Below are 15281 nucleotides of genomic sequence, written 5' to 3'. Positions count from 1 at the left end.
AAGAGAGCTCAAAAAACCCATAAGGAATATGGTGTCGTTTTTTGGATCCGTTGGCTCGAAAATCGAGGCACAAAAAATGAGGCACTCAAAGAAATCAGACAACCTAGTTGAGCTCTCCAAAAACCCACCAAGAATCTATGATCAAAAAAAATTTCGAGCCCAAAAATTAGGGTTTTGAAGAAAACCCTAGCTAGTGGCCATTTATGGTCAAAATTGCAGGAAAAGGTGTTTTGCAGGCAAAAAAATGGCCAATTTTATTCAAAATAGAGGCGTTTTGGTTGAGACAACAGAGAGGATGAGGAAACAGCATCAAAAACGCCCCAAGAAATCATTGATTTGCAGATTTTTGATTTTTAGAAAAGCGGCCAAGAAAAATACCTCGTTTTCAAACAAATTCACAGATCTTTGTCTCTGAAACCCTAGCCGTGACTAGGTATTACGAAGCACGTAAAAGACTTTAGAAAGAATTTTGAAAAACTTTGGAGCAAATAATTTCAAAAGAAATTATAAAAAAATCGAAAAAAATTGAAGTCCATATATTACGGAAATAATTGGTAAGATACTTGTTTGTTATTAACAGAGACCAAAATTTCAATATATACAAAAGAATAAAACAATATTTCCTTAGGAAATGATCGTAAAGAATAGAAACATTCTATTCTAACAGAGAAAGCTAAAAAAATGAAAGCAAACTAAAGCTAACTAGATATTTACAATAGATTGCCATTAACTAATAATAGACAACTATCTATGATCGTAATATATGTACGTAGGCATAGCTGTACTTACAATCATAGGTGACATCAAATTTACATGATGCCAATATATAATTATATTTTGTATATGCGTCAACCTTCAGTAATTATAGTCATTTGTCTCTCATCGATTCCATAATGTTGAGATATTGCCACCACCATATCAGTCATACTCTTCTTTTAAAATTTATTTTAAAGATTCATGAGTAGATACTTTTGCTCGACAAAAGTTCACGTCACACGACTCCCCTTTCTTGCAAAGAAGGGAACGTGCAGTATTAGATGGGAGCATTCCACAACCAAAGGGTGCTTCCTCGTTTTCTCACGTCTTTTCCATTATCATAACTCTAAATTCAAGCAGAGATACATATGCAACATTGATATACCATTCTTCTTGTTGCATTTGCAGCATTGATAAGCCTTCATTCTTGTTGCACTTCAGCACCATCAAACCGCAAGTATTCAGCGTTTGCTCAAACTCCAGTAAGCAAGCTTAAGATTGAGCTCTTGGTGACATGTTGCGATCACCATGTGAAAATCAATATCCAAGTCATGCTACCATCTGCCATTGTTCCGCCTTTATATGCATCATGTCTTCTTTCAAACGTATCGATGTTAATGAATGTCCATACTACATCCTAAATTCACGATCCATGGATTTAAAAACACTAGTATTATTCGAAGGCATGATTAATGAATTAGAGTGAGCTATGTTATTGCTTTATTTTTGTATATCGGGCGATGGATGTCATACAGACCTAATTAACTATCTTTTTTTTCACCTTTATTATTTTTGTTTAGCAATCATAGCCAAGTGTATGATATACAGCAAATACGTAGAAAGAGCTTGTCCTGATATTAATTAGGCAATCTCACTTATACAATGGTATAGTCTATATACCATGGAGATAAGAATCAGATTCCAGAAAGGGATTCGGGCTATATACGTAACATGATCAATTGCATGAATGATCCATCAAGGTCTGAGTGGAGCCTACTAGAAAAGGGTAGCAATGACAAGGAAGAGGAGGAAAAAGATGGAGACAACGGTAAAGCCCCAGTTGTTTCCACTCCACATAGCAAGAAGGCAAAAAGAACTAAAAAGATAGAACAAAGATGCATTAGTATATGCTGAAACCTCCCAAGATACACCCTAGACCAGGAAGGTCAAGTACGAATGGGTGAGGAGGAGGAGAACCCCTACAAAAATAACTTAAATGTACAAAACAAGAACCATTAAAAAAATCAAAAACTGTACAAGTTGGGTTAGCTCATGATTGTCCAAATGTATGTATGTTTTGGTTGTCAAGTCGAGCAGTGCGTGATTAGGCTTATACACTGCCCATCAAATCCTTGGCCAAGGTAGGTTAGAGGCATGCTTGCCGCATTTGATCACCAAAGGTCTGGGTGCTAGCTGACAGAAGGAAGGTTGATGGATGATATCCACTGCCTCATTTGTTGCTCAGCTGACACTTTAACACCGAGATGCTGGCATGGCTAGACCATGGTGCCCCAAGCCTAACCCCGGGGTAGGGAGGGTCTTTCTTGTAAGAGATTGTGTGGGGATAAGTTAAGGTCTGTGATTGGTAGGTTAAGCCTATGCAAATGCTTCTCCTCTTCACCAAATGCGGAGGCTTGCACAGCACATTATCAAATATTCATACTTGTACAATTTTGAACTTGAGTATGTTCCCTCGTCTTATTTTCATGTTATCCCTTAAAGTGTATATTTATTTAGTTGTGCTCATCATAGTATCAAATGATTATGGTAGAAGCAATTATGGAAATTATATTAGTTTCTTTTCATGTAACTAGGAAAAAGATTGTTTCTTAACTATTGTTTACATTTCTTGTACGTTGAACGCAGTTGTTAGTGTTTCTTTCTAAATGAAGTAATAAATATAACTGCTTTATGTCATTCTATTATGAAGGATAGATTTATCTCTAAAAATAATCTTTTTTTGTCCAGCATATGAGAAATGGTATGTTACAATCGCCTATTGGTTTGTTAACCTTGGAACCCAAACGAATAATGTAGAAGAGATTATTGGCATAAAACAAGATCTTTTGTAAGCCGGAAAGTTAAATGGACTCTTTCTTCTGTTGATCAAATGATAGTTAAGCTATATAGATAACATAAAGCTAAATACAACAGGAGTAACAACTATTAGAAATATAAAGCAATGCACCAAGGCTCATGATGAGATAGATAGTAAGCTGGATCTTAAGGGGATGTAGTGGGAAGAGCTGGGAAGAAATATTATGACTGTGGTAGAAAAAAAACTCCTTTAAATACAACTAATGATGTTTGGAGCAAGGAAATTAACAAACTGAAATACCTTGATGATGAGTAAAATGCCCTCGAGGATTCAAGGAGGAAGCTCTGTGATATCAAAACATCTTACAAGAAAGTGACTCTGTATGTAGGCTGTGATGGAACACTTACAACATCCTGAATACTGTAGATGCCATGGATCAAGGATTGCAAATGACCTCAAGGTCTACAATCAAGCCAATGGGATCTCTTTTCTCCAAAAAGTTTGGAAGGTTCTGAGGCAGTACTGTGACCAGATAAAAATTGTGAATTTCATTCCATACTTTAAATCTAGCAATTCTTTTTTGACTAAATATTGATATTTGTTAAATTTTACTTGGCAACACTTACGATTATTGTTTTAGATGGCAGGGGAATGTTGGCACTAAGGCACTAATTCTTTTGAGCACTGCCACTCATGTCCAAGAGAGCTATGCATCACTTCTTAGCACATAAACTCCAGAAAATCCAAAAAATTGGCAATGCGAAGTTAGAATGGTCTAGGATTTATCTGCAACAACCTTCACCTCCACCATGAAAAGATTATTGTGGCAATATATTCTCCCCAGCAATCTGGAGTATTTCTATCCACAATCAAAATGGTTCTCGACATATATGTGTTTCAAAGAAGGGCACTGAATGCGTGCATCCCTAAAGTCCCCTTTCTGGATTTGCCCTAAATCTTGCCCAAGCACCTTGTAAATATCAAGTCTGCTGACTCTCTCTCTTTGGATGCTGATCATTGCTCTGAGCGTTATTGATAGATGGTTCGAACTTCCTTGATTGATATGTCCCCTTCAATGCTGGAAATGAATCCTCTTTTACACTTTATTGGTGTAAGGGTCCACCACCTTTCATAAGGATTGAAACAACACTTTTCATTGTTTACTTTGAGAATAATATAATATTCCCCAAATTGATCTCCCTCGGAAGTCATCCTCAAATAAAATCTTCTCCCCTACCTATCCTCCAATGCAAGGGAGATACGTGCCTCTTCATAATGGTCACAACCTTTCACAATTACCACAATTCAAAAGGGTTAACCTTTCATCCTCGCTGGCCCTCTGAGAAAGTCACTGTTTTATCTTCTTCCCATTCATTTCTTCTTCCATTAATGCTGCCCTAATTCCTTTTACTCCCCTCTTTCTTCCTTCCTCCATATCTCCCCTTTCTAATGAACTCTTCTCCCTTTTATATCATATTTTGGGTTAGTCACAACTCCTCATTGCACAACTCTTTACCTTTCATTAAACTAATTATATTTGTAATTATATTATATGATGTTTTATTAATTATTTATTTATTTTACTCCTTGTATATTTTAAATTTTATTAACATTATTTATCATTGAAGCCTATTTCACAAAGGGGATATTACAGCATCAAGCCAATTGCTGGACGGATGCAATACTGGTTGGAGAGGAGTGAGCCCATGAGTGAGAGGATGCCACTACTTCTACACCGGTGAGGGTGTTTATAGATAATTCTAGCACAAGATCACAAAGGCCTTCATGGAGCACATCGTGTTAGGAAAGTGATCTCTCATCCTTAATTTGTCCCAAGGATATCCAGATTCTAAATCAATTCCTTTTCTTAGAAGGTAAACAACTTTATAAAAATAGAGACATATCTTCCAATTTTTCTTTCACCTCAATTTCAAGGAATCCATACCCATCGTTTAGTAAATTTTTGAACACGTGCATTGTACCAAAGTAGAATGTACTTGATTGTTTTTGTATGTCCAAGTTGATTTGGTGTGCAGTGCATACATAAAACATCTTTTTCCCTACAATTGACTATATTTTATGTTCTAAAATTACTGAGCTTTAGCTCACTTCGAAATATGCCTGCTGTGTTTATGAGAAGGCCAGATCACATTGTCATATTTTTTACTTTTGATTATTGCCTTCAATATTCCATACTGGAACTCTTTCAAGTCTACAATGTCGGACCCAATCTTCTTTCCATTGCAGAGATCATCTAATAAGTGAATTGTTCAGGAGGTCAGGACAGATTTAGTAAAAATGGAGATCAAAGGTAGGATTGGCAATTGCTATCGATCATCTGGTAAACATCATAGGTAGGTAATGGAGTTTCGCAACACAAGGCTTGCCAAAACAGATAGGAACACTGTTTGTGATCAAGGTTCTGTCAACAGAGGGCATCACCATCATGACAACTGAGAGAAGCACATTCGGAGAACACCATGTTGATGACGATCTTTATAAATGTCCTAAGCAAGATGGTAGTTTTGCTACAAACAGATATATACCGTGCCAATGGAAGAAATGTATTCTTGCTACCATATATATGTATGATCAAAATGCTTCTGAGTATGATATCAGAAGGGTCTTTGGAAGAGTAACATTGGGAACTAATGCGACCGAGTACATGTGGTTGTTTGCTCTGTGATTAATGAACTGAGATCTAGAGGGATATAGAAAATTCATAGTCAAACAATTAAAATTAGAGAGCCTGCAAGAACAAAAGGAAGAATTAGCATACCTATTGCATAATATCATGGCTCCTTGATCCCCTCTGGAAGGATGAGCATAAACTCTTATTTCTGTTTTAAATGAAAAGTTATTGCCCTCCTTGCTTAAACTAAAAAAATGTATCGTCAAGAGTCATGGAATGCATTAAGCTGGTGGTTAAAGACAATTTTATTTCTTCCAAAGAATGATCTATGGGTGTATGAATGCTGGCACTGTTGAAATGCTATATTATATGTGATCTGTCTTTCAAGTTTTTATTTCTATAATATTTGTGATCTGTTCTCAGTGGTTTGCAATCTCTTTGCAAATTCTACAGTCAAATATCTTTAAATATGTAAATAACACACTTAATGTGCCAAAATATTGTGAAGGAGCAGTAACAAAACACTATGACTTTTGCTATCAAACCTGCAGCCATGGAGATGGGATTCCATAGTATGTATAGTCCTGTGGAATGTCTTGGCTCCTCGCAAGTCGTTCCAAAATTTTCACACATTTTGGCACACAACTCCAGTAAATTTCAAAGTTGCTTGCAACTAAAGCCACAAGAAGGCTCATAACAGCAATAAGGACACCGAGATCTCGCTCATCAAGCAGTTGTGCCATGCGATCTGACCTGTTTGAGTCATGCAGACACAAATTTTCTGAGATATGTTGTGCATGAAATGCAATATAAATACAGTATTTCCATAATTGATTGACTTACCAGCCTTCTACATTTACAACATCTGGATTCTTTCTATATAGACGTAGAAGACATAGAGCAGCTTTCTTTCTAACAAGCGGTCTGCAGCTACTAGAAATCTGATAAGCATTCAAAGTAACCAACATCATTGGAGAAAACTCTTATGAAGTTTCACTATGAACTCTTGATTGCATGCTTTTTGTTTACCAGTAATTTCTGGACATCAGGAGCTAATGACTCAGCAAACTCCTTACCACCAATATTTCCCACCTGCATTTAGAAGCATACACATACAAGGGACATATAAGCAGATTATATCTCTGTGAGAATGATTTTGCCATCTTCAAATAGTAACATTACTGCAGCATTAAGAATTTAAAGCTTTGCAAATAAGTTGAAAAGCTCTAACAATCTGGATATGATAGAGCAAATTAAACCACTAAAGTAACTTTGACAAACTACATTCTTCACCTCATCATCCATGAACATGTATATCTCATTACTTAAATTAATTTATTCATCAACAGTTTTAAAAAAGAAAGGATTAAATTTAGCCAAGTGAGGAGCAAGACAAAAGTTTAACAAATTTTTGACCAAAAAACTTGGCAGAGGGTAGAGTAACAAAACAACTAGCAAAGGGGAGAATAAATAAGTTAAACCACAAATTACACTATAACTTAATCACTAGCAAATTTGGCATACTGTGCTGTAAGAGGAAAGTTTAGCAAAGAGAAGAGTAAGAACTTAAATTGGCAGGTTGAAATGGGTGTAAGCAAAGGGGAACCTAAACATGTTAAACATTTATCAAGTTGATAACCATTGAAAATAAATCCTATATGCTAATCTTGTTGAATGTTCCACATAGACGAGGGATGTTAAGAATCAATATCTCTATTAGGTACATTTTATTGCTCAGGTATGTCAATAATATATAGTTACTGAGAATCATACGGACTTCAAAAAATCACTAAAAATTAAAACATGATGTAAGAATTTATAATACCGGACCTCACAATAATACTGGACCTCACAATAAAGATAGAAAGCAAAGTTATTTCATATAAGCCTATTCTTGATTACAAGCCCTTTAAAGGACCTTGACGTATTTTTTTGCAATTTTTTTAATAAAATTCAAAGTTTATTTACCTAGGAATTTAAGGACATCTTTAGAAAAAAATACAACCAATTTTTTTTCATATAAGCCTATTCTTGATTACAAGCCCTTTAAAGGACCTTGACGTATTTTTTTGCAATTTTTTTAATAAAATTCAAAGTTTATTTACCTAGGAATTTAAGGACATCTTTAGAAAAAAATTCAACCAATTTTTTTCAGATAAAATTGTGGGTTCATCCAGCCTAGAAAATATTCAGTGGTCTTTTTCTGATAAAGATCATGTTTTGATTTTTACCTAGAAATCAAGGGTTTTCCTGAAAAGGATTGCTTTTTTTTTGTACAACAGAATTGCAAGTTTTCTTCTGTGAAAATTATGTACTATTCCCGTAGAATCAAGGCTAGGTTTTGTGACTATTCAGACTGACTAGACTTCACGTGGAGGATCTTTTCTCAGTGATGTGGCTATTGGCTGGGATTTGCAGCACCTTTTCTAGCAACAAGTAGCATTTCCCAAAGTAGAAAATCATGGTTTTCTCCTTTAAAATCACAGGTCATTTTTTGTGCCTGTGTCTATGCTTTGGGTCTATTTTTCTCAGTGCAACGACTGTTTTATGTTGCTTGCAACCTGGTTTCTTTACTGCTCACACATCTGTTTTTTCCACGCACCTACCCATGCTCCATGGGGACACGTCCCCATGTTTTTTGTCATGTTCCCATAATGGCAGGGATGCAGGGACGTTTTCAACCCATCCTCCAAAGAAAACAGGGGGACAGCAACCAGTGCGGGGGACTGTGCACATGGATGGCAACAAAGGCAAATAAAAAAGGTTTTTTATTAAAAATTTGTATGACTGAGCATGCCCCACGTGGCTTCTAAGCAATAATAAAACAAAGTAAACCCTATTTTGATCATCAAAACACCAAAAGTGTAAGTCTTCTTCTCATTTGTAGTCTTATCAAAGTTCATAAGAGGAAGAGGAAGAGGAAGAGGAAAACATAGAGAAGCAACAACAGTGAGGAGAGATTGCATTTCGGAATTACCGAAGGAGGTTTTGCACTCATATCTTCTTCATTACAGATATGTATGTTTCCTTTTGTTTGTTTCAATCTTTGTTGTCATTTGTTGTCATTTTTCATTTTTTTCATCACATAGAGAGGGCATTTTGAATGAACATTGAAATATCTTTTTTTAATAACTTGCAGCACTTTATTACATTGCAAAATCTGAAAACATGAGCAGCAATGAGAGTGACTATGAGAGAAGTACTGATAGCATGGATGTTGCTATGCAAGAAACTCATATCACAAAGAGAAAGACCTATTTCTAGGGCAGCCATAAGGGTTCTTTAATTAAAGTGGATTTTCATAGAGATGATGTGGCAACCTCTAATCCATTCAAGTGCCCTTCCCAAATCCTCAAAAAATATGCCAAAGGCCCACTCAAACCAAAGAAACCTCTCCTACAATCTACCTCAAGAGTAGACAACAATAAGGGGAAAAAAATTGGGGGTTAGTGGGAAATGGGACTGTCATATATGTAACAAACATTATTTTGGGAGCTACACTAAGTGTATTGTCATCTTTTATGGACAGGTGGGCAAGGAGTCAAAGGATGCAAAATGATTACACAAGGGGAAAAAAATGAGGCCACCAGATTGCACATGGAGGGGGATGGATTGAAAATGGGGAGTCCAATAGAGAATGTACAAGCCAATATGCTTATGAGTAGCACAACCCCCACAACCACTACTAATAGAGGAAATGGAAGGAAGACCAAAACAGAAACAAATGTTGATGATTTGTTTAAAGTGCAAGCAAAGGAGAAGGTTATAGAATCAATTGGTAGGTTTCTTTTTGCTCATGGTATACCAATCCATGTGTCACTTTCCTCGCTTTATAAACAAATGTGCAAAGATATATATTGTAGGTCCCTCATTTTTATACCACCTTGAGAGACAAATCTACACACCGCTATCCTTGATAGAGTATTCAAAAGTAAGCATTTTGATAGATGAGTGATGGATATTCTATCATCATGAATGGGGGGACCAATATCAAACATAGGCCACTCATCAATCTTATTGCCACTCGCACTACAGGCTATTATTTTCTTAAGAGCTATTGATTGTTCAAGGAAAAGGAAGGATGCATCCTTCCAATTTCTAATTTTGAAGGATGCTATCAAAGAAGTTGGACCAAATGTGTAAGTCAACTAGATTTATGGTGGAAAATACTTCTCGAAACATTTTTTGGACCCCATGTTGTGTATATGCATTGAATAACACCTTAAAGGACACTGAAAAAATTGATTGGATAAAGGCAATGGTGTCAAAGGCTAGAGATGTGCAAATGTTTATTTGCAATCATCACATCTCTTGCATTATTTAGGACAATTTCCAAGAAAGAATTCCTCAAGCATGTGGAGATTACATATGCTAGCTAGTTCATTTTGATGGAGAAGATGCTTAAGGTCCAAGAGGCCTTACAATCCACGGTGGTCAATGCAAAGTGGACTAGATAGCATGAGTCAAGCACATCGGATGGAAGAAATGTAAACAAAGAATCCTATATAATAATTGGTGGACCACAATGAGGTAAAAAACTCAAATAATTGTTATTGCTGATCTGATAAAATTATTTCTGGTTTTAGCATTTGCTGATTTTATTATTTAAGAATTACCAATTTTAAAATTTATGATGTTTCACTTGTAACATACTTGCATTTGGAGTTACATTTGCTCCTTCATTGACCCTATTGTGCAGGTCATTAGATATATTGATACTGACTCTCCTAGAGTTGGAGAGATTTATGAGACTGTTGATGGCATGCTCAAGTATATCAAGCAAGTTATTCATGCCAAGAGCCATAGTTTAGAGTTTTATGAGGAGCATCTTAAGCCCGTTTTGATGCGAAGGTGGAACATTATGAACACCCCACTTCACATGGCAATCTATGTTGTCAACCTTAAATGGTATGCACCAAGACCTAAGTGAGGCTCCGTTTAAGGATAAGGAGGTGAGTCTAAATTCTAAAACCTCAACTTTTACTTTTCATTTTAAATGTCAAATAGCAAGCTGCATGATAGATCTCTTCAATCTTCAATGATCATTAATCAACATTTGCTAATTTAATGTTATTTTATTTGTTAACTCTATTTGAAGGAGGGCTTCTTCATGGCCCTTTCAAAAATGTTCAATGGTAAAGATGTTGGTACTCTTCAAGAGCAATGGCCTAACTTTGCCAATCTTCCTGGTCCAACATTTAGTATGTCAGCAAAGAAGACAAATAGAGCTAAATTAGCTCAAGGGGACATGGTATGGTAAAGATACACCCGAGCTAAGAGATTTTGACACTCTTCTTCTTTCATAGGTCGTATGTTCCTCTGCAATAGAGAGGAATTGGTCCACATATAGCTTGATCCAACAAGTCAAGAGGAACTACCTTACCTCTAAACAATCATAAAAGTTAGTGGTTGTTCACAGTGTATTGCGGCTACAAGATTGACAGACTCCTCAGTATTGTCAAACTCTAGCATTACGTTGGGATGTTAATCCCGAGGATGCTATGTTACTTGAGGACGATGAGACACCTCTCCAGGATTGCTTGGGGTTCCATTGGATGAAGACCCTCTACCAACCCCTACTAGTGGCTAAAAGGATGATAATGACGCTGATTTTGAATTTGATTTAGATTCATAGAGGATAGCCATATATTTGGCATATACTATTTGTAAATACATTATTGGTTTTTATTATTATGGAGTCTAGACATCTAATTATGGAGTTGAACTTAAGTTCCATGTAATTATTACTATTTGATTTTAGTATTTTAGTTGGACTACTCTTTATGTAATTTGATTTCATGCATGATACTTGGGGCCTTTGGGCATTTTTGCTAAATGTTCGCCATATATATTACAATTAAATTACTTGATATTTGAATTTTGTTAATTTGAATTTGTTATTTTACATGTATTGAGCTTCTAAAATGTATATGATCAATGGTTTATCAATGTAAAGATGTGCATATTTGAATTCTCTCTCTATATATAAGAAATCCCTTACTTTATAATCATCATCCCTTAAGGTCTCGTCCCCTAGATTTTGGCTCTAACCTGTACTCATACCAAAAAACACATAAATGTCCCCTAAAACATCCTCATCTTGAAAACTCCATGAACCATAGGCACCAGCTGATTTGCCAGCATGAAAGTTCTCCGAGTCTAAACTATCTTTTTAATTTTTCTACTCATGTAGAAATTATATTTTTCAACAAATTGTGCCTGTAGGTGATGACCTCTACCAAGTGAAGGGTTTAGCACATTTTTTTCCAAAAAAAAATCATTTTTTTTGCCTTGGAGTTCTACACTGATGATTTTATATCTACAACAATCTTTTCCATTTTTTTGACGAACCTATGGGTTTAGGTTTAACAAAATTTATGATATTCGATACTTAGAAGGATGCCTTCATTAACCAACATCATGTTGCAAGGTAGGCAAATGTTCAACAACAAGAATTATAATACCTGGAAATAAAGAATAATCACCATTTTTTAGCACCAATGTCTTGATCAAATTGTTCTTGGTAAATCTGCTCATCCCACAATTCCGAGTAAAGACCAAGACCATCATCATGTAGTAATTATGTTGCTCAAGTTATCTAGCACCAATAAGATGCTTCCATGAGTGTCATCTACAAAAAAACCTTGCAGAAATTTGGGCTCACTTGAAGAATCTAAAAAAGAGGTCAAATATACGCGAGGCTTGTTTCCTTTAAAACATGTTCTCAGTTATGATGGTTGAAAAAATGTCTTTGTAGGATACTTTAATTAAGATCAAAGACATTTACAATTAAAACGGCTAACATTGGTCGCAAGATGGAAGAAGATGATATGGTTGTTATCACATTGAAAAGCTTATTACAATCCTCAGAGCACTTAATCAGAACTTTGAACATCACCTCCACCAATGTTGATCTAAAGTTTAATGATCTATGCAAACATACTCTTACATCAGGACAAATGAAAGAAGCAATTCGGTAGCAGCAACAATACAGCCAACGTGGAACAGGCTTTTACTGCCAAAGACAATAGCAAAGGCAAGTCCTCTCAAAAATGGCCAAAGAAAACTTGATGTTTCTTCAAAGCATCCAAAACCTATCACAAATCGCTACTGTGGTAAACTTGGTCATATGAAGATGTTCTACAGAAAGCAGTTTGGCTGATCAAAAATCCAATCAAGAAGAGTCTCAAAAGAAGGCTGATGTTGCCTAGAATTTGAAGGAGGAATTAGCCTTCTATACATTCATCATCAAAAAACCAAGAAATCGTGTCAAGTCTTTTGTATGGATATTGATTCCAACACAAGATGGCACTTTACAAAGAGGAGAGATTGGTTCACAAATTATAAGGCTTGCTCTAATATAGTATTAGGAACAAGCATCATTGAAAAGAGAGTTCATCTATCAGTACTCTTTGGCATCAGCATTATGAACATCTCAACCTATCTTATCTCTATCAATTGGCTTGAAAGAATATGATATGAGACTTGTTTGAAATTCATCAAAAGACATAGAGGGATTTGCCAAGCAAGGAAGTATCATTGAGCTCCACTTTCAAAAGACAAGCTTCATGAAAATTGAAGGTCCAAAAGCGAGCCATTTTCAAAGCAGAAGATGATGAAGTGGTCTGGAGAAAATTATCTAGTGAAAATTGGGTATGCTCTATAGAAGGTGAAAAATAAAAGACAAATGTTGGCAAACCCCACATTTCTCTAAAATGTCAATATATCCTACAAATTTACTAGAAGTGGCTATAAACTGAAATCCCATATTTTATGTTAATTTATCTACAACCAACCCCAAAATGCAACATTAACTTTAATATGAAAACCAAAATGGACCAAGAGAGGACTTCAATGGTGTTTTATTTGTTTATTGCTACATTATTGAACCAAATGCAATAATCTGAACCTTTAACAAGAAAACTGGACAAAGATTTGCTCTAACAAAACCCTCCTACTCAAGAGCAAAAACCTAGCCACACCCGAAAAATAGATCCTTAACTGAGTTCTTCCAAAGATATAATAAACTTCTTATTAAATGTTCTTTCAAGTAACAATCTTCGAGCCTTATGTCACTAAAAAATGGAGACTCGTGAAGTCAAAACTGAAGATTATTACACAACTTTTACAAACACAGCTTCAAAAAATGTTGGTATATTACATAATGACCAATATCACATATCTATGATTGACGCTACAAGAATTCGAAGAGTCTCCACTTTGGACAATGAAGAGACAACAATTAAAGAAGTAAGTGATGGTGTCAATGCAATTACAAAAGAAGGAACGATAACATCTGACAGAGAGCACCTTAAACAATAAACACAAGCCACATCATCACGTACTTAGCGCTATGTCATATTAGCTAGACAATGAGGAAGGTAAAGATAATGTATATAAAATAGGAAGCTCTCAAATATAATATAGATGAATGTCGTAATCTCCAAAAAAAGGAGCATGATGATTCTGTAGCTCAAACAAAACATTGAAGACAACACAAGCATAAACCCACAGACAAACAATAGCATCAGGAACAGAAATAGAAGAATGATGAACATCTCTCAATCAGAATCAAAGGCAATAACATTGCTGCAGCCATTGTGCAAAACAGATTAAACATAAATCATTAGGTATGAAGGAGATTTATCAAATTTACCTCGACTTCTTGGTAAGAGAGAGATCATTTATATGTCATGGTGCCTTTCAAACTGACAAGCACAATGGAGCTACAACCAAACGTGTCAATGATAAAAATCTCAAACAGAGATTTTTTTCAATATAATATTGTTATCTCAGCTTGACACTAAGTTATGGATTCTCTCACATGACACCCACCATGGCTACTCCCAAAGTGTGGATCCACCATACCTACTTCTTGAGAGTGGAACATGGGCTTTCACCTCAAAATTATTTCGCACAAAAGAATGCATTAAGAAATTGCACCTCGAACTTCTACCTCATAGAAAAGAACTCGTTAACAAAGTATTTCACCTCAAACTTCTCCTTGCCAAAGAAGAACTTGTTAACAAGGAATCGCCCTCTAACTTCTCCCTTAAATAGAAGAACTCAATAACAAGGGATTGCACCTTGACTTCTACCCTACAAAGTATTATGATAATAGATAGCGTCTATTATTATCTAATGGTTATCTATTTGTAAACTATTGTAATTATTAGAATGTTTCTAATATTTAGTTAGCCTGTAGATAACTGTTATTTTTCTATTAGCTAGAATAGAATGTTTCTATTCTTTACAATTGTTTCCCAAGGAAACATCGTTCATTCTTTTGTATATATTGACCTCTTGGTCTTTGTTAATAACAAGCAAATATTTACCAATTACGTAATATAGTATCAAAACCAATACTCTAAATTTTTTCAAAAATAATAATAATTTCTTGGTTGAAATTATCTACCTTTTATTTTCGAAATTACTTTCTATGCTATCCGCTTTGTCTAAAGGCATTTTTTGTCTACTACTTCAGTCATTTTTCTGCAACTACCATCTGTAATTGTTTGGTAAAATCACACCCACTTTTCATGTGTTTTTGCAGCTTGTTTGTGGTCACTTTTTCCTATAATAACAGCGGTCATTTTTGCCTGTTTTATGGTTATTTTTGCTCTATTTACTAACATCTAGGATTTATAAATCCCTTAGATTAAAGATTTGCGCCCAAAAACTGTGTTTTTTCTGCACATTTCTGTCATTTTTGGGGGTTTTTTGCAGTGAGGGCTGTTTTTGGTCGAAACCCTAATTTTCTATACCAAATCAAAAAAATTACAAATTCTTGGTGGTTTTTTCGAGATCTCATCTGGGTGTTCGTTTTTTCAAGGTAACTCGATTTTCATGCCCCAG

General features: G+C 35.4%; 1 protein-coding gene across 1 annotated transcript in view; it reads right to left on the bottom strand.

Annotated features, from left to right (window-relative positions):
- Positions 1-15281, bottom strand: part of LOC149530800 (AP-2 complex subunit alpha-1-like) — an 80404-nt gene that overhangs the window by 36819 nt on the left and 28304 nt on the right. Inside the window, exons 4-6 of the mRNA XM_089810782.1 lie at positions 6456-6518; positions 6270-6367; positions 5972-6179 (exon numbers count right to left, since the gene is read on the bottom strand). Of these exons, the coding sequence (XP_089666908.1) occupies positions 5972-6179; positions 6270-6367; positions 6456-6518 (369 nt within the window). The remainder of the gene's footprint in view (positions 1-5971; positions 6180-6269; positions 6368-6455; positions 6519-15281) is intronic.

The sequence above is a fragment of the Cupressus sempervirens genome, chromosome 11, assembly GCF_028749045.1.
Source record: "Cupressus sempervirens isolate cs-2001-9-10 chromosome 11, ASM2874904v1, whole genome shotgun sequence".
NCBI classification, from domain to species: domain Eukaryota; kingdom Viridiplantae; phylum Streptophyta; class Pinopsida; order Cupressales; family Cupressaceae; genus Cupressus; species Cupressus sempervirens.
Note: the sequence above shows the minus strand (reverse complement) of the source record. Positions and strands in the feature narration are given on the sequence as shown.